General features: G+C 39.3%; 1 protein-coding gene across 1 annotated transcript; it reads right to left on the reverse strand.

Annotated features, from left to right (window-relative positions):
- Positions 1-244: 244 nt before the first annotated feature.
- prkcda (protein kinase C, delta a) lies at positions 245-14,572 on the reverse strand. The gene is made up of 18 exons (XM_074664988.1): positions 14,416-14,572; positions 11,104-11,233; positions 10,768-10,967; positions 10,612-10,678; positions 9,349-9,505; positions 8,826-8,857; positions 8,608-8,693; positions 7,958-8,087; positions 7,773-7,873; positions 6,555-6,648; positions 6,301-6,431; positions 5,836-6,009; positions 5,647-5,738; positions 3,812-3,874; positions 3,059-3,197; positions 2,732-2,920; positions 1,410-1,538; positions 245-1,258 (listed from the first exon to the last, which is right to left on the reverse strand). Exons 2-18 carry the CDS (start codon positions 11,210-11,212, stop codon positions 1,100-1,102), a joined length of 2,052 nt encoding a protein of 683 aa, XP_074521089.1. The 5' UTR covers positions 11,213-11,233; positions 14,416-14,572; the 3' UTR covers positions 245-1,099.
- Positions 14,573-18,313: the final 3,741 nt, after the last annotated feature.

The raw sequence follows: 18,313 nt of genomic DNA on the forward strand, positions 1-18,313 counted from the left end.
TAAATAGCCTCAAATATAAATGTGCAAATGAGTACAGTGATTGTATCGAAAACTTTCAAAACAATGTAAAGCAAACTTTGCGCTGAAACAAAAATGAAAGCCTTCATGGGTGCCTTGACACCTTGCATTATATAATCCTTAATATTAGTAAAAAACCCAAAGTGTCATATTTCTACCACTATTTTATGGTGAGAGTTTATGGTTAATGCAGAGATTTGAACATAAAAGCACCTCAGACTTGGGAGTCAATGATTTTTTAATTGGATGTAAAATACAGTTTGTAAAAAAGACAAAAAAAAGTACACTCTTAGCAAATGAAGTATACACGTTAAAGCCATATACATACACATTGTCTTTATACAGCAGTTCAGTAACTTTCTACTCATTGTTTAAAGTCACTGATGCTAAACATTTTGTACACCTGACTGCATTCTGACAAGCCTTTAAATCCACCTGTGACCAGCAGTTGATCTGTTAACATTTGTTCTTTACATGGCACTTCAAAGTCAGTTACGCAACCACAAGTTTCACTTTGTCAGACATAATTTATCAAGTCAAAGGCAAAAATTCAGTTTTGAAAACTGTTGACACTGATTAACCTTATTTAAACATGATAGGTATTGGTTTGAGACCTCTCTACATGCAGTTTTATCATTCTCAATTTACATTTGAATTACAAGTAATGTGTACACCCATTGGGTTTCCTTTCATCTTCATTGTTTTTACGCACATAGAATTTAACTTGAATTTTACTAAAACAAGAGTTTAAAAACATATGCTACAGATAAAAGCATTTACATAAAGTGAAATGGAACTACTTTCAATCTCCCATTGTATCATTATCATTAATACAGACCTAACAAATAACATTAAGCATTCACACAAACACTATAACATCAATATTTACAGTAAAAAGGCCTGTTTCTATACTTATACTTTTTACACGTACCCCAGGGTAAAAGAGTTTGTGCATTAGAGGAGGTCATACAAATACTGATAATGGAACAGCTCACTCATTTGCAAGTGAATAAGGTAAGAGAATAAGGGAGCTGTATGTTAGCAATGGGATTGTCACCCCACCTGACTACAATTAGTGCAGTCACTTTTCCAAAAGATGCTCCAACTCAGGGTTAATGAATGAGAAGCCAGAGAACGCTGTCTGATCCATGGAGTCTATGAAGTTCTTATCACTGTAGGACAGTCGAGGCTTCTCACTGAGGAACTCCCGGTCAAAGTTGCTGCAGTCATTCGGTGCCTTCTGCAAATGAAAACAAATAGCAATTGGCAAAAAGATATTACAGCAAAGAATAGATAATCCTTACAAAAAATAAACACAAAGAAATACATCTCATGATCTTCATGGTCATGGTCTTCATAATACAATCTGTGGTTTTTTGTTTAGACCATACCACTTTGGGCTTGAAGGGGGGTTCAACCTCTCGCCTCTCCAAGGCCTGCCAGTTGATGGACTTGAAGAAGGGATGTAAACAGATATAACCCACAACCCCGAGCCTGCGAGTAGGGTCTCTCTCGAACAACTGAAGGGGCAGAGAGGCGAGAGTAAGTCATACATCTTATGAACAGTTATTTTTAACTCAATAAATGCACTTCATTCAAAAAAGTTTGGATAATTTTGCTCAACCAAAAAGCTGAATGAATGTATCATCTGGGACATGAATATATGATCGTTGAGATTAAAACAAAAACAATGAAACAATGACATAAACAGGCATATGACAGGCGTCTAACAGCAATTCAGGACCCCTCAATCCCTAACCCCACCTCAAATTGACTTTCAAACTCTGTATATTCTTTTCATCTTGCTTAGGGATGAGTAACTTTCACATCTGAAACGATACAGTACCAATGCCCTGTACCAGACAATCAGTATCGGTATCAACAGTACCAATATTTGTTTCTACTTGTGTGTGTTTAAATACTAATTTGTTTAATAATAAAATCTCAAAGTTTTTCAATTTAACATATTCATTTCTCAATATAAAAATTGCAATACTGCCTTCATGTCCAGCATGGAAAATGTCCTACTCTTCCACTACCTCACAGTCACAAGGATGTGTAAAATTACCTAAATATGCTAGCTTTTGATTTTACGTGAATCGGTATTCAGTACTTCAGACGGCATTAGGTCGGTATCTATAAAAGTACCTAATTCAGCACCCATCCCTAATCTTTATATTGTCTTTTTAACTTGTATTAGTCCACAAATAAAACTAGTATAAAATAAACTCTACTTAAATCACTTCAGAAGTGCAAATGGCATGTGGCTTTACTGCGGCAGATCACTCAGAACAGCACACAAGAAGTGACTCAGTTCTCATTTTTCAGTTACTAAGAAGCTATTTTTCCAGATTTGGATCAGCTTCTGAGCGCTCACTGACATCAACGCTAATTAAAGCTTTCTCTATTTAAGAAAATAACAGACCATGCTGCATTATCAAAACATTATTTAACATGCTGACAGCTGCTAGTAATACATGCACAGCACTGCAAATTAAGACAAACAGCTCACACAACTCATGGCTGTTGATTTAAAAACAACTGTATGGATTCAAACAGAGATCTTTAACAAGAAGTATGCATGTTCTGACACAAATGCTTAATTTACAGGCATCATCATCCACATGAGTCACCTTAATGTGAGATTATAACAGGATAATCACACTCCTGCATAAGATAAACACACAAAAAAGAAATTTCTACTGGAACAAACCCGTTCAAGTAGGTCCTTGGCCTCTTTGTCGATCCATCGAGGATAGTGAGGGGTGTCCATACGAATAGACTCAAACAGCTCATCCTCATCATCTCCATGGAAAGGCGACTGACCAACCAGCATTTCATACACCAACACCCCAAACGACCACCAGTCAACAGAGAAGGAGTATTTCTGACCCAGCAGGATCTGGATAAAAAAAAAATATTATGGTTTATTATTTCTTGACACATACAACACTGGTTGTTTGTTTAAAGTCAGGCAAAATGATAAAAAAAAGGTCACATTTCAGAACAAAGGAGGATCAAGAGGTATAGAGCTCTCTACCTCTGGAGCAATGTAGTCAGGGGTACCGCAGAAAGTGGTGGCACGATTCTCTCCAAACACGTTTTCTTTGCACATGCCAAAGTCGGCAATCTTTATGTGCCCCTCATAATCCAGCATTACATTATCTAACTTCAGATCTCTGCAAAGAAAAGAATCACAGGAGGGTAGGAAATGATAAGGGGTTGTACGAGAGATGATGTATAGCAGTCAATGAAACCTGAAAATGAACAGTACTGTATAACTTTTAAACTTGCTGTTGCAGAACACAGCTTTTGAATCAAAAGCGTAACTACTTCAAAAAATTAAAGACCCAGGGATTTATGTCTTTTCTGGCTGAATGTACTGTAATGTACCTATACCTCAAAGTACATGTTGATTTTTAATACCAGTTATTTTCTTATAACTTGAAAACAAATTGATCTATGATCTCTGTAGGATTTTTGACACAGCACTCTCATGAATAAATTGTATAAAAGTAGTATTTTTAAAACCATGCCATATTCTATAAACATTTTTGGAAAAAGTGAGGATGTAAGGTATTACCAAGCAAAGATTTTCACATTGCACAAGCAGCTGAAATGAAATTAATACTCTTGTGTAGGGAATGGAAATAACCTATAACAATGTGCTGGGATGATTAAAATAAAGTAAATGGAAAAAGTAAAAGGAGTAAAGTAAAAATAAATTATCCTATGAGCATTTTTTTTACTTGCCCTATGCACCATAATGTGATTCAAACATTTTCGCTCTCACCTGTAGATGATCCCTTTGGAATGTAAGAACTGAAGGCCTAAAATGATCTCAGCAGAGTAGAACCTGAAAGACAGATATATCAATCAATCATCTCTGGGTAGAAGCTACTGGTCGGGCTGTAGCTGCCTTAGTGCTGAGCTGCACATGGGTGTCAAGGTAGACTCGTTTCAGTGTCTAGCTGAATTATTAAAGAGGACATTTGTATGGAGTAGTAGACAGGTGAATAACGCTCCAATAATGTGGAACCTGAGAGCTGCTCTGTGCAGAAAGATTAGACTATCTCTGACCTGCTCTGCTTGTCATCTGTGTCCGCTAAAACAATTGTGGATGAAATAGCCTTTGCTCGAAAACCCAATGATCCAACATTTATTGTAAAGGACCATATGACAAGGACTCAATAGCTTGTTATACACAGAACACATTTCACTCCAAATCCTTATGATTACAGATATTCTTGTACAAGTAATAAAATGCAGATATGTATAAGAATTTAAACTCAAATTTAAAAGGGAATACAAAGTGTAGTCTGGGAAATATGGTTGTATTTTACTTTTTAAGAAGCATGGAGACATTACCCTACACTTTCTCCTGCAGCTGGTCAGCAGGTTACAGTAGCTGCTGGGAAAAAAGGACCTCGGTGCTGATAAAGAGGTCACTGGAAACTCTGCAGTTCATTTGCTGCCCGAGGATAAATCTTGCATAACCAAATACAGAAGATAGTTTCCATTCCACTGCAACGACTTGTAGAGCAGCACAGAAGCTTTTTTGCAATCAAATGCTGTCCCTGTCAGGAATTAATGTAACATCATGAAACAGCACACTCTCTTTCCCTTAGTGACTGAGGATCAATTATCCATCCAGGCTGAATACAGTCACTGAGTGAGGATTTCAGCAGATGCCAACACAAGATCAGGTGTCTGTGCTTGTGAAGAAGAGGATTACTCCTGTAATCTCATGGGTCCAGTACATGGCTACAGTTTAACTACATGAAACACAGAGCAGACCCTGTTTCCAATATCAGAACTTTAGTCCTTAGTAAACTTCTCTTAAACATAAATCAGTGTGTTTGTAAATAGGTGAGGAAACATTCTTTTGCTGGTTGCTATTCGGAAAAAAACACACAATATGCAACTTCATATGAAAAAATTGTCCTTGTGCTGACAATGTTTACCTTACCTAAATATCCCCTTAATACGGGAAAGTCAAATGAGTTGTTTTTGAAAATATTTCTTTAATAACAAGACTTCCAGTTTTTGTAAACCAGCGTCAAAACTCAACCTTCAGAACCAAAGGATAACCTCTAAATTATTGCCTTGAAGCTTGATTTTGTGACTAACAGTTACTTCAGCGAATTGTTTCACTCTCTCATATTATATGGCGTTGGGAGTCTTTTGAAAACTTCAGTTGGCATTAGTTCATGTGCTTCCAAGCGTTAGAATCAATAACACATTTTTTTTTCCATCAGTGTGCTTTTGTTTTTTTTTCTGGAAGGGTTCCCATAGTGCAGTGAGTAGGGAGATGAGTGGGTACGACTGAAACTTCGCATATAATCATATACAGACAAAAGGCTGCTTCCTCCTTACAAGGGTAGCCTACTGATGAATAGCAGCTGATGGATAACAGAGGAGTGGCAGCCTATCGAGGTTCAGTACATCATGTGAAAAAAAAATTCAATGTACACTCTCCTTTAAGAGGAGAGCGTACATTCAATAACATCTCCATCAAGCTCAATGATACAGTTTTTATCATTCTCTGACCAGTTACAAGAGTACTGCGAGTTTTTTTCCTTTCTAAATTTAAGTACATGTTATTTCAGTGTGACAGGTGGGGCTCACGTGGTTCTGTGGAGTTCAAAGCGCCCTTTTTCCTGGATATGAAACATCAAGTCTCCCCCATTCAGATACTCCATCACAAAGAAAAGATGCTCCTGTTGGCACAGGTAATTTAGGTTTGTACATCCATTTAAACAGTGATGAGGACAAGAAAAAAATGGTAGACAGAAAAAAGCAGGGGAAGAGCGCTACCTTGGTCTGGAAGGTGGAGTAAAGGTGTGTGAGGAAGGGGTTTTCCCAGGCTAAAGCCAAGACTCTCTTTTCTATCATGGTGCATTCCACATCGTCATCCATCAGCACTACATCTTTTTTCAGAGCCTTCACTGCAAAGTACTCTCTGTGACCCTTCAGCTCTGCCAGGAGAACCTGTGAAGCAAAACAAAAGAAACAGAGTGAAGAAAAGAGAAGCAAAGAAGTTCACACTGCCAGTTTTGCATTTTCTCTTTTATCAAACCTGTGTTAATCAAAAGCATTGAAAACATCAATTTCCAGTGGTAATTAATTCAGGCACCTTTTTAAAACCAAATGTCATCCAACAAACAAATGCCAACAACTTATGTGAACGTCTCTTACAAGTCCCAAAGATTCCAGTAACGTTATGATGGATCTGTTTCAATCATTAACAGTTTAATTTACACCAACATGGCTGATGTTTACCTTGCCAAAACTGCCTTTCCCCAAGACCTTGTGGAAGATAAAGTTGTCTACATTGATGCGGGTCAGATGAGTAAGACGAGACTGAGGCCGAGGGCTGGACCCCTCCCAGAGTTTGCCATAGGTTGATCCATCTAAATTACAAATAAAAATGTTTTGCATTTGCAATTTATCCTGCAAGTATGAGCCTAATTTTGCCTATACTGCTTATACATATAAAAACAAGCGCTTACACATACAGTCAGACACTCATTTACCATTGATTTCCAGTCCAGCAAGTTTGTTGACCTCATCATAGATTCCAATATCAGACAGATCAGGCAGATTTGGATCTGAACGACGGGTGGATTTCTGGTGCAACAGCAGATGCAACAATGTCAAACATCAAAGTTAGAAACACACATTCTCAGCAGGGTTTACTCATCTAGCTGGGGTATAACCAATGTGGAAACACTTAATCTGATTCCTCTTTGAAACAACAGTGCTGTCTTTCAACACTTTAAACATTAAAAATCTTTAGTATCCAGTGAAAGAGAATGAGATAACAAAAGTTTTACAATGGGCCACTTCTTAAACACACACACACAACATAATACTCAGGTTTCCACTTGGGTCAGATGTAACGCTCAATAGTTAGTCAAAACACAAAGGGATGTTGGGCTTCACATTCAAGTGAGTTTTAAGGTTTATTTCACAAGCTATATTGTGTAAGTCACAAAAGTTCAGTGTAAAATGAGACTGCAATGTTTAAGACCGGTCCTTTCTTAGAGTAAAGTTTTATGTACAGACATTATTAAGGGATGAATGGGGTCATGGTTGCAGCAACAATAGATGTCCAGCTAAGGCCACGGATTAAATGAATGACCCTTCAAAGATTTAAGTGGATCATAAATGAATTTCGCTCAACACTATGTGATTCTTGTGTTTAATAACAGCTTTCTAGAGCTGACTGTGAGGGCAGTCACACTGTTGTACACTATTCATTGACCATAATGTCAACTCTTCAAGATAGTTTGTACTTTCAGATAATCTTTAAGCAGAACATAAAAGAGCAGAAATGTTGTTCACAAGATGTTTTACAGTGGTTGGGTGAATTTTCCATCATTTTTCTACCAACATCACATCCATGAGTGTCAATATCTTGTAATATTTTTTAGCACATTTTCACAACAGGATAGTTCGGTTTCACTCCCAGGTTTTACAATCCTCACTTTAGACACCAGCTAAACAACTCAATTTTTCTAAAGATGGATGAAAATAAAAAGAAATTGGATTGGAATCAAGCTCTTTTTCATTCAGCAAAGCTTTAAATGATTCAAGATCTTGTCTTTGAACAACAAGAGGGTGAGAGATAATGCTATCAGATATCTGTTGCAAAGTTGTAATTTAATTATGTGTGTATGATACCTGAGTCTTACTTGTCTTTTAAATTCTTAAGACTTTGACTGCAACAGGGACTGTCTCTGTGAACTCACCTGGCTGACTTGTGTCAGCGCCTCAGCCAGGAGTTTCTGGTTAATACCACAAAGGTTGGCTACTTTATCTTGACATTTGTGATGGACATTCATGGCACAATCTACACAAAGAACATTAGAAAAATCTTTTAAAGATAAAAGTTTGGTTACACTCTGATAATTTCTCCATACTGCATGCAACGTACCTTCGCATTTAAGTCCTTGTTTGACCAGACCCCACAGCAGACTTCCACAGTGGTCGCAGAAGGTGGGACTCATGTAGTTATGAGTCTTGAAACGGTGTGGCATGTCAATTTTGAAGCGCTCCTTCTGGAACTGTGGGGACAAGCAGCATTCATCATCTCCATGAAAGACGTGTGGTGAGCGAATCCTTATCGGTACCCTGCCATGCCTCACAGGCCTGCGCACCTGCCTCATCTCTATTACTCTGCTTCTTTTCCACAGACTCTACTTTCAAAGGTGACTACAGTAGTGTAGATGGATAGAGTTCCTCCTGTCTTTCTACATCTGCCTCAACAATGATTTCAAATGCCCCACTGGAACGGCCCCACATCTTTTATTGACCCCATGGGTGGGGTGTGTTTGATCCCCATGATACCATTATGCATGTCAGTTGGTCCCTGACAGGCTTTATCCACTAATATTGATTCTCACTGAAAAGAGCCTGTTTTTGAAAGTAGACCCTGACTACTGTCTCCTACCAGTTCAATGATGAACCATTGTTGTTTGTGCTAAGAAAAGAGATAGTATAGAAAAAAGGCAACACTTCAATAACATGTTGGGGCATAATTACGCTCAGAGTACACTGTGTACTGAACAAATATGTGATACTCACCACAGTGTCCCGACTGTTGGCAGCAGTGCCAGTGCATCTGCCGATGATTTTGTCTATACATTTTTTGTGGATGGCTGCATTGCATTCTGGTTAAAAAATAAAGTGAGATTAGAAAATATAGGTAATAAAAATAAAACACAGCTTTGATGTTAATAGACCCTTCTACAGGCCTGCTTATACATATACTGCACAAACAAGATCAGATTCTGTACACTTACGTCTGCATTTATAGCCTTGCTTGTTGAGTCCCCTGTGGGAGAGAAGATGACATCAAAAAGTCAGTGAAGTATTTGATTTACATGAGGATGTCAGCTGTTTACTGATAGATCACTTTGTAGTCGCAACTTTAGAACACGCCGTCTAATTTGTTTGTCAGGCTTCCTCCTTTTTTTTAAGAACAAAAGATCTCTTACTCCAGAGAGATCAAATGAGCTTGTGGGCAGATCTGTGAAGGTCTGTAGCCTTAAGAACATACATTATCACTGCCAGAAACATACAGTATAACCACAAGACTTATCACACAAACTCTTTGAATTAAATCTTAAGTTAAAAAAGATGTCTAGGTTTTTGACAGAAACTTGTGGGCTCTGCACTAAATGCACCCAAATATCAGGAAGTCCTTTGCACCATGTTTTAAGTCTTCCTGTTTGGTGTTTTAGTTAATCTGATCAGTGACTAAAGCATTTCCTTAGAGCTGATGTTAAGGTTGGTTCAAAGGGAAAAAGCGTGGCACAAACTGACCAGACAAATTCTCTGCAGACGGAGCAAAAAGTGGGTTGTCTGAAAAAGGTGGCAATGAACTCATGGTTCTTTATGAAGTGGATCTTGGCCTGCTTGATTGCCCCACGTCTACGGTTAAGGGTTGGAGCCTCTTCTTCCTTTGCAGCCTGTTTACTCTCTAACAGATGGACAGAGAAACACAGTCAAAGGTTATTGTGTATTAGTCACCAATTGAAAACCTTACAGATTATCTATGGGGACACAGGAATTTTTCAAATGAATGTCTATGAATGATTACAGTGGACCACAAACCCACTAAAAACACAGACACTAGGCTGAAGAGTGAGTGTGATTAAATGGGTAACTAATATAGAACAAAAGGAATAGTGACTGGAATTCATTCAAACGTCCTGTGGATTGAACGGCCAAGTTTAAACAGTATAGTTTTACAGTATCACATGAAGGTTTGCTGATGAAAACCAATGTTGAAGATTATTTCCCCTATTTCACAATACTCAGCCTTTCTTCTGTTTACTCTATATCTGAATCAGATTCTAATCTGACTGACTGGATCCTACTTTAGTATCAAGTTTTAGCAGAGGCAGGCATTATTTTTAAACTTGGAGAGTTAGAAAAAGACAAAGCCACATATGTCCACGCACAGATCATAATTTCCCTTTGGATACTGTCCATTTATTGCTTAAAGCAACGGTCTGGTATTTTACTTGACAAATAAGAAAAGTAAGTGGCTTTAGTACAAAAAAGGTGAAAGGGACCACATACAGTCCAGAAGCAAAGGTTGAGTTCTTCACTTCTACAATGGTCTTTATGTTTACTGACAGAAAAGTTAACACTATGAATCCTTGCCGTTGTTTCCAAGATGCTTGCCTGATGGCCAGACAATATCAAATATACTGTACTTTCCATTGAAATGAAAGCTTTTGAGATCTTTTAACAGTGACTAAAGGCGGGAAGAATATCTTTTGTAACATTTCAATCAGAATTTTGTGACACTCAATTGCTGCCTGGCGATGCAACAAAGTTGGCGTCAGTCAGGTCTCATCGAACAAAACTAAACAGTACTAATGAGATGTCATTTTTAAGTCTCCTGGCCTCTTATCACAATTCCTATTCTATTGTAGAAGAAAACTTCACACAGGCTTTCGTGGCAGTATGGTAAACCTTTGCCCAGGAAAGTCTTAATCCCAGGTGTCTCAGAAAGTTATATAGATTTTATGATAAAGATTCTGTAAAATCTCTTAAGTCTTTGTTTTTTTCCTTCACCTGTATCCCCACCCTCCAGAAAATACTGCACTGCCATCATCACTTTCCCAGAGGGCTGGAGATCCACCTGAACACACAGAGTCAGATATAGAGAGTTAGACAAACAGCCCAGATTGTCGCTCTCCAGGGAACTGAGCACACTCTGTTAAGTCCTACCCAGAACTCAGCGCGCCCGTTCGCCTTCTTGCAGCGCTCAGCAAGGACAGACACCCCAACAGTGACCTCAGCCAGCGGCTCCTCAGCTGTCTTCATCAGCAGTACCTCCAGCACACGACCCTCATAGATGTGTGCATCAAAACAGGCCTTCCATGCTGGGTACATGGTGGGCTTCCTCTGAACCAGGGTCTTACCTCGTTCTAGCAAAGGCAAAACAGACTGAGTGAAATCATGGAAAAAAAAATCTTTGTTTTTTTGTTTTGTTTTGTTTTTTTGTTTTTGAAGCAGGTGACAACTCTTGTGAACAGGATTGTTTGTATTTAAAGTGTTTCTCACCCGTCGTCAAGGCCTCCTTCATCTTAATTGCACAGAAGGGCGCGTCAGCCAGAGGAGGCAGGACCCCCAGGTCATACGAATTAAAGGCAATCCTCAAAAAAGGAGCCATATTGACGAGTGCCCAGGTCACCTGCTCACAAAGGTAAAAAAAGAAAAAAAAACAGAGTATAAAACTGGTGACAGTTATCTATGACATGCTTGTCCGAAAACATGTAAAAACTTTTACAAGCAAACAAAAAGACAGATATTCTTGCAGTGATACTGCTGGGCAAATTTAAGCATTAAGATAGAAGGTGATGGTTCCTGTTTTAACTCTAAACTCTTAGTATTCACACTAAAAATAAATTCAAAGAGAAAATAATTTAGTGCCTTTTAGCCAACAGAATGAGTAAATAAAAAAGTACAACCCTCTGCACCTGCACAAAAAAGATAAATGACTGTGTCACTGTGGACACAGAGACTTTTTACAGAAACGGGAAATAACTCGACTCTGGTTGCACCATGCATTTGCATCACCCCTTTACTTCTTTAACCCTTTGAGACATTTCAAACAGAAGAGGCACATTTTATATCCTTCAAAGCACAAGCTTGTAATTTGTTATGAAATGCTTAAATGAAGCTTATGGGTTCACATCTTTTGTTTTCTTTTGCACTGACAGATAACATACTTCTATCACCATGCACTATGAATATTTTCAGGTAGCAGTCAACTACTCTCAGATGACGTGGTGCAAATGTGATGCCTACAGTTGTATGATGTTTGATGGCAAAAAGACACAACAACTCTTAATGTTGGCATTATTTGGATCTAGGCACGATGCAAACTATCGTCAAAATGTGCATCACAGATTTTGTTTCCTATGGTGTGGTCCATTTACTCTGCATTTCATGCTTCTCTGTACTTGTACTTTGAGGTTAAAACAGCTTTAGAAACCATCATATTTTTTTTTCCACATCTGTAAAAGTGTTGGGATCATAATTTGGGCTTTTGTGGTGGGACAGATATATTGTTGAGGAAAATGTTACATGACTGAATTATCATCAATACCATTTGCATCCCTTGTGCATTACAACTAAAACAGGCTCATAGTGACACACTGGTGAGGGATCGATACCACCCTACATTTCTCACGCGGTTCTGCATTACCTCACAGATGCTACAGATTGAGCCTCAGCTTGTTTTGCAACAGTCTATGCGCCTCTGGTTTCTTTATCACCACTACACAAGTTAACGTAAGCATCTTGTATGTTGAGCAGGCAATTCAGTTACAGCGATCCTCTCAGGCGATTTGATTCTATCTGTTCAATAACCCCTTTGTATAAGTCACAACCACTTTGTTACATGTGCTGAAATCATAACTCTGCCACTTCTCTGGTTGCCTGTCATTCTGCTTTCCTGAGTATGTAGTCTGCAGCTGCAGCAGAGGGGGTGTTTGCCTGTGCTACAAAGGCAGAGCAAGCCTCAACATGTCACTAATCCAAACACAAGCATGCAGTGCACCGCAGTAGTCCTTGCTGGTATTTGCAATCCTAAACCCTAAACCGCCCACACTGAGACCAGGAAAATAAGACAGAGAGAAAAATACAGAGCAGGAAAAAAAGAGTTCACTAATAGTGTACGGTGATGATGTTAACTCGTTCTCTCACTGCTGCAGCCAGCTGTTATGTCAGGAGTTTTTGGGGATCAATAACAAGCACACTGAGTGATTCAGAGCATCAGAGATTGATTACTTTTCAGACTGTACATGTGCAGTTTCGATTTGTGCCTTCAGTTAAACTCAGTAGTGACCTGAAATATGCCACTGTTTGCAGTAACTTTCACTGAACTTCCTAATATTCATCCTCACAAAGTGTTCGTCCTAATACACCTTCACTGACAAAACAAGGGGTGTGTGTATCATCTGGAGTAGCACTCTTCTAATTAAACTTATTGTACTATTACGTCAAGAATCTGGCGCCAGGGGCAGTGTGTTCATACAAGAGAACTTGTGGACACGTCTTTTTGTTCCTGTTTTGCGTACAATTAAAGACTGTATCTTCAATACTGGCATCCATGATACATCTTAAGAATTCCAAGCGTTTATGGTGACAGTGAAAGTTTTTTTATTATTATCATTCAAACTTGAGTTAAAATATAAAACATGTTTGCATTATTACAAGAATATTTGTTAAAAAAACAGATGCTGTTTGTAATGTTAAGAATAATTTTATAACTGTAACAATCTGCTTTTTTTTAATTGTGGTGTTAACACAGTGTCCCTCCAGGTCACACATACACACATGCAAAGGTTGTGACATATGAAGCCTTATATTACAACCCTACAACACACTGCAGAGCCGGATGTCACTGTGATTTACAATGCAAACGTGAGCAAACAGTTAGCTACAGAAAACCCAGTCAGAGAATCTGACACTTCTTCTCACACAATTTCATTCTCAGAAGGATGTGGTTGAGTGTCACTGGGCTGAGCACAGGTGTCACCTTACGTCTGACTCATAACAGTTTCCATTAAGATTCTCCGTATGACAAATAAATGTAAAGATTTACATCAAATCGTCTTCTCGCTGTGCTGTCCAGACCTGCTCACATTCCAGCTCGACGCCCCGGTGTTGCAACGTTTTCTGTGACCTCGGTGATTCTGTGACCTGGACAGGAATTCCATAAGGAATTTCTGACCAGGTCACACATGATGCTACCAAAGCCGCCACCACACAGTTGTTTTTATAGCCCAGCTGAGGAGAGGTAGCTGCTAAAAGTGAGCACATTCAACCAAAAACTACAGTCTCACGTTCCCACAACGGAAAAAGGTGGGGCAATATGGGTCTTACTGCTCAGGGCTCACCTGTCCATGGTTAAAAAGCCAACCAGGCAACTTTTTCTTGTATAGTGGACCGCTAACACAAAAAAAGGTGTCTTACAGAAAAACGACTCTGTAACCATTTTCATTGAAACGTCCACGGAAAAAAAGTAGTAAAAATTATTTTGGTGGAAAAAAGAGAATGACTTCTGATTTTAATCAGACTAAGAATGTTTTGATGGCCACAGACAAGGCGTGAACACAGTGCGAATGTTTTAACTATGACTAAACTAATGTCACTATAGCAGTAGGTGTTGAGACTTAGCTAACTACCGTTAGCAACAGCGGTCGCGGTTAACTGGTTAAACCCAGAGTTTGTTTCCCCCGAGATGAAACGAGAAACACGAAGAAAAAGAAGGGGAAACGAGTTTTAGTACTCAAGCAACTTACTGCAAACTACAACCGTTAAACGAGCTTGAAACCTATCAGAAAGTATCAAAAACGGCTGCCTCACCTCGTTCTGCAAACGCGGTGCTGGGTCTATTTCCCCGCAACACGATGAAAGTTGCTCTTTCTCTTCCTCTCGTTTTTTCTTAGCTCTGTAATTCCGTCGATTGAGGAAGTGTGGCGCGCGCTCACATTGGCTTTCTCGGCGAACAGTGACGTTTACCTGCTATGTGCACACACACTCCCTCTCTCTTTCTCTGTCATAACACACACACACACACACACACACACACACACACACACACACACACACACACACACACACACACACACACACACACACACACACACACAGTGGCAAAGGCACCCAGTTGCCCTATTTCTCAAAGTCCAGGCTGTCAGTAAAAGATGTATTTTTTCCACATGAGTTTTACTTTATTGCACACAACTATGTTTTAGCAAATATAACGTTTTTTCCATTTTGACCCTCGGGTCCCACCCTGTTTTACAGTCTATGGTCCCACCCAATCAACCTCAGCCTGAGGTATTTCTTTACCTGTTCCTCATCTGAGCCAATAAAAACGCATAGGCGGGAAACAAATATATTTAAATATTTGTATTAGTGATTGGTGAGCCCAGGTTTACAGTATATAATCTGTTATGTGGGTATTTTCAGCTAATAGTGTTTGTTTTGCAAGGGATGGAGTCATGTGACTGGTGGTGTAGGCTGTGGGGGTATTTTTGAGGATAGAGTTAGGCTTTTCTGGGAAGGAGGTTGAAGATTTGGCTCCCTTGCTGCCAAATGGTCTTTTCTAGTGCTAAACGAATTCCAAATTTATTTCATGCCAAGCATTCACCTCTGCCTCATGCACACACACACACACACACACACACACACACACACACACACACACACACACACACACACACACACACACACACACACACACACACACACAAAAACACACACACACACATACACTTGACCTAAATATAGAGTTGCTTCATGAATGAGTCACATTTTAAGCTTAGTTGCTGTTAATAAGCATTAGACATTTTACTGCTGCCATGAGAAATCTACCAGGAACAGTGTGACCAAAAGGGCACAGGTGTGTCAGTGCTCCCTTCACTTCTCAGAGGTCTTACATAACCGCACATTCAAACTCTTGGTGGACACAGGAAGTCTTCAGTGAAGATAAGGTGTGTGCACCAAAGACTTAATTACCCAGCTGCTCTTTTCTGACATTGACGGGTGCATATTCAAAGCTTGAGGGAACCCCTCTTTTCAGATCTTCCTCAAGAAAACAAAACTACACGTTTTAACTACAGCATAAATAAAGCATGCAGAGCTGAAAGAGAGCCAGAAAAAGAGCCGCAAAGAAACTTTCTATGCATGAAACTGGCACATCAACCTTAAAGGCAGTGCATCAGCTATTGCTGTGAATCAATTAGTGATTATGTTATGGGACCAGGATTACCCAGTAATAAACCTTAGAGGGTTTTTTTTTTGTCTTGTTGAGTGACCCAAACAATTTTTTAAGTAAAATAATCAAAATATCAAAATCAAGCGTCCTTTTTGCACCATCAGCAGCTCACTAAACAAAGAAGTTAAACAGTTTTTATTTGTAAACTTTGAATGTCAAAGCAGACAGCAATTGAAATATTTTTTCAAAAAGTAAAAATTGAAATATTTGGGAATAATGATTTGAAAATATAAAAAATGTCACAGACCCCCTGCAGTACCTCCACAGACCCCCTGGGGGCCACAGAGCCCCTGTTGAAGACCTCTGAGTTTAGCAGTTGAAAAAGGATGGATGGATGGATGGATGGATGGATGGATGGATGGATGGATGTGTCTTAAGTCCTTTAAATTGTTTCAGTTCAGCCTGGTGTTGACACTGACTTTGATCTTAAAATCTCATTTATCATCTCACACTTTGTCTAGGAGTGAGTTCTTTTTTTCTGAAATTTGTTCTTCAGTCTAAGATCTTGTTGAGGTTGGAGTCTTACATAATTAGAAACCAGGCGGACTTGACTGACAGATAGGCACACTGTAACTGTTAGCAAGAAGACCTAACACTGGTGTAACTCCCCCTCTTTGTCTGTGGCCAGTTTGTCCCATATTAAGTTAAGTAAGAAATTTTAACATGGTGTCCACTAACAAGCAGATTCAAAACTCTGCTCTTGCATGTTTTCATCTTACACTATTCAGTAAACAATCACTTATGACTTTTTTACAGTAGGTATGATTGTGGAAGAAAAGAAAGGGCAAATAGTTCAACATGACATTAAAATTTTAAATCAGTGCCTCACTTGGGTCACCCCAGTCAAAAGTCTGCATGTGCCCCTGTTCTTGTTTGGTCAGAGACTCAAGGTAGATTAACGCCTCAGTGACAGCTGCTGACATATGTTGATACAACTTTCTCTACAGAGAGCTGCCAGTGACAGAATGGTCACAAGGAATGAGAAGAACAGTGTGGCCTCCATGTTTAGGCAACAGGGATAATAAATGTTGAGTCGCTGGTGCCAAGAGTGTTGAGGGCTGTGTTTTTCTGTTTGTCCTGCTGAGAGAAAGAGCTATTTAAAGCAAAGGGGAGGTGGAATAGGTGTAACATTGACTTGGCAGTGTAGGCCGCAAAGAGTTTGCAAAGTGGGACACATGGGTGCAGTCTTTCTTCTCTCTTCTCAACCCTCTCCCCATTGAGAAACACAGGACAAGGTGCAAACAGAAATGTGGAGCCAATGTCAAGTGAACACGACTGTTTTCCACATGTCCTAATTTTGAGAGTTTTTATTTAAACCTTTGGCAATTATGTAATAAAGTCTTTTCTTTCCTCTGAGGATCTGCCGCCCACACAACACTGTGAAAGATGGGAAGGCATGCTGTTGTAACTCACGACATGAACACAAACACTGTGTAGCCTTTTCAGACTAAGACTGAAAATGACCTGAAAGTTTCTCAGTGTGAGTCTACCATTAAAAAGTTTTCCACAACTTTTCTGTCACAGCATTGCGTGGAAAAACATGCCATGGAGCAGATGAAGAGAAGTTTTTCAGCTTTTCAGGCACCAGTTTATAATGATTCCTGAGGCTGAGCACATATGACAGACAGAGCTGAAAGTGTCTGACGTTATTGAGTAGGCTGTGTGTGTATGATTGATTGTTTGCTCCTCTCTGCAGCACTCCTGCCTGTAGCGATATGGACATGAGCTTTGATTATGACACTGTTGCTGCTACCCTGCTGTAAAGGAACATTTTTCTCACCATCTGGTGACAGCAGGATTTCATCATTTTTCATTTTGAATTAAAAGGAACACAGCGAACCATTAAAGAAGCAACTCTTCATCTGATTTTTAGAGATTTTAACAATTCTACTGGCTCCAATAAATCGTATCTTGTTGTTACCGTTGAGGTGTGACATGGTAAACATGAGCAGAAGTATGTTAAAAAACATGAACATGATATCTGTGATCTTCATCTTTTTATGCAGAAGGTCATTATTCACTCCTCTTTTCTTTCTTGGGTTTGCCTTGGGATTTTACATGCAAAATGTGCTGAATAACAGCCAATTAAGATAAGTCATCCAAGAAGGAGGATTCAGGGAGATGTGCAAGGAGTGTGGGATGATTTGTGCTTTTAAAACTGTGATTTGCAAGGATTTTGTTGGTATTGTCACAACAAAGGGCAATAAAAGAAACACAATACTGCTTAGATTTGGAAAAAAAAAAAGGTAAAGCAGCAGAGAGGGGAGAGAACAGAAATGGGGCTAAGGAGACGGAGAGCAGAGTGATGGATGATCCATCCTCTATATAGGACAAGGCAGGAGCAACTTTTTCAGGAGCCCTAGAAAGCAAACTTTCTGCCTGCAAATATTCTGGGTCAGGAATCCTCGGGGGGAAACGAGAAGCAGAACAGGCCTAGCCACTCGTTGGCCACACTACACACTGGCCTGTGTGTCAGTCAGT

Source organism: Halichoeres trimaculatus, unplaced genomic scaffold (genome assembly GCF_033239565.1).
Source record: "Halichoeres trimaculatus isolate MK-OKI-2021-1 unplaced genomic scaffold, fHalTri1.1 fHalTri1_scaffold_1, whole genome shotgun sequence".
NCBI lineage: Eukaryota > Metazoa > Chordata > Actinopteri > Labriformes > Labridae > Halichoeres > Halichoeres trimaculatus.